This window comes from Apis dorsata, unplaced genomic scaffold, assembly GCF_000469605.1.
Source record: "Apis dorsata unplaced genomic scaffold, Apis dorsata 1.3 scaffold_465, whole genome shotgun sequence".
NCBI lineage: Eukaryota > Metazoa > Arthropoda > Insecta > Hymenoptera > Apidae > Apis > Apis dorsata.
In genome coordinates, this window is record NW_006263705.1 from 72,198 (window position 1) to 74,496 (window position 2,299).

At 33.5% G+C, this 2,299-nt stretch overlaps 1 protein-coding gene across 7 annotated transcripts in view; it reads left to right on the forward strand.

Annotated features, from left to right (window-relative positions):
• Window positions 1–2,245, forward strand: part of LOC102675241 (protein NDRG3) — a 31,108-nt gene extending 28,863 nt beyond the window's left edge. For 5 of the 7 annotated variants that reach the window (XM_031512531.1, XM_031512533.1, XM_031512530.1 and 2 more), the window contains one exon: window positions 2,036–2,245. In XM_031512531.1, coding sequence (XP_031368391.1) covers window positions 2,036–2,181 — 146 coding nt within the window. In that variant the 3' untranslated portion in view covers window positions 2,182–2,245. Of the gene's footprint in view, window positions 1–696; window positions 818–2,035 lie in introns of all 7 variants that reach the window. The other 2 variants (XR_422385.2, XM_006619916.2) reach the window with 2 other exon arrangements.
• Window positions 2,246–2,299: the final 54 nt, after the last annotated feature.

A 2,299-nucleotide genomic window follows, 5' to 3' on the forward strand; every position in this document is an offset into this window, starting at 1 on the left:
CTTGCGCCTTTATTTCCCACGCGTCTCGGATCGATCGAGTGGTACGTATATATTAATATCTAGTGCTATCAACTGAAGTAGTCAGTAAAGTAGTATCGGCTTTTTGGCTATTTTGTTTTGCTTCTCAATTACTTATTGCTAGTGCTAAGGATCACGCTATCGTTTAAGTAGTTTAGACAAAAGTTTATAACGTAGACGTGTCTTGTTCTCAAATTTCGTTCATAATAAATATCAGGAAAATTTACGCTTTAGTTGTTTAAAAAAAAAAAAAAAAAGGATATGTAGCATTAGAATTTTTGATCAAAATTATTTGCTATATATGAACAGCCAAAGCATATTTCCTTCCTCCCTCTCCCCCTTTTTTTTTTGTTTTACGACTCATTCATTTCATTCCAAATAAAAAATATAATTTCTCATTGCTTTGCACGAAAAATCATGAACATGGACGACAATCGCGATCGAAAATCGTTGCTTAATTTTTATTATTTAATGTATTAATTACACGAGAAACGGCCTAGCGATGCATCGCACCCGAGAATGATTTTTTTCGATGAAAAAGAGAGAGAGAGAGAGAGAGAGAGAAAGAAAAAAAAGAGAGAATTATGAGAACGTTCGCTATGGCCTACGCTACGTTATGATCCATTATTTGTTTTTTGAATGTTTTAAAGAAAATTTGTTTTTCTTTGTGCCTTTTAGTGGTGAGATCCCCGCGGAAGCCCGTGACGCCGACAACACCCGAAGGTAATTGTAATTAGGAATTGAAGGCCGCAAGGAGTCAAGCGCGCAGTTGGTCAGTTAGGCCACGTCTATGTGTTAAGTAAGTCGGAATTCAAACTTTTATCGGGAAGTATTAACCGACGATGATGTATCACGACTAACATATCTTGGACGACCTCGGGCATATTCTCTCTATCTATATCTCTGAAGGATTACCAAAAGGCAACTAATTAATTGTACATTTTTTTTTTTTTTTAAACGATGCTAATTCTTCCGGGGTGCTGATGTTGTGGGTTTATCTCTTCGGACTTACTAAACTCTCGTGCATTTTTTATATCTCAGATCTTAGATCATTATCTTAGAATCATTATCCTTCTCGCTGTTATGTTATTTATCTTGGAATGAAATACAATTTTCAAGTAAAATTATACATGATGAATGAAAATTTTGTTTATACACAGAGAAATTGATGGCACAATTTTAGCGATTGTAATTAAAATGTATCGAGTATATCGTTACTTACAGCGAGAGGATTAGTTCAAAATTGCATCGCACATTCATACATTTGTTTAACTAACTTTTTATTTAATGAATTTCTCGATATTTTCACTACGAAAAGAGGATTCATTTACTAGGATTACAAGATCATGGTAAAGTTTTATCGACTGAGTTCTTAATTTTTTTTATCGATAGTTGGTATGAAATAACCTTATCAATCAACGATAAATCAGAAATCTTTCTAGAGCTTTATATCATTTCCTCGTAGAAATCGATCTTTTAATGAACGTATGCACAGGCTATTTCCAAATGCAAGAGTATTTAATCTATTTTCTTGTAGCAGCATTTACTCATGTGTGGGACATTAACAGATAGTTTATTAAAACATGCAACGAAATAAAAACTCCGCACATTACTGGGCAGTAGAATAGCGAACAACAGATTGTGCCGATTCCGATTCACATGCTTTGCACATAAAACAGTTTCACTCTAACACACACATAATTCTAATTTTTCGTTTCTCGTTTTGCATGCAAGCCTTTCTACCTTTATTCTTTTAGTCTTGTTTTAATTTTATTTTTATTTCTTTCTTTCGATGATCGAAACTAAGTCGATGATTGAATCTATCTCGTTTTTTCATGTTTTTATGTTCCGTATTTTTTCTCTAATTACGATACAAATTACTTCTTTCAAATGTACGGAACATATATATATATATATGGGTACTTTCGTGTTAACAACCTAGATGCGAGGATGAAAAAAATGTTATTCAGCACTCAAATTACTCTGACCTGGAATTTTCGTTTATTTTTCTTTACAGTGGCACCATTATCACCGTTGAAAATGGCTGACTACAGACTGGCTTCTCTCGAGGGATTGAATCATGTTTGCAGTAAGAAAATCGACTGGCCCACCGCGACTATACACATCACCGAGAATCCCATATCGGAGGCAGTCGTTTGTTAAATTTTTCTTGAAAAAAATTACCATTGATTGTTTTCGAATGACAAACCATGCAAGAACTTAAAGAGAAAAAAAGAAAAAAAAAAAAAAAAAAGAAAAAAGAAGAAAAAGAAGGGAAAAG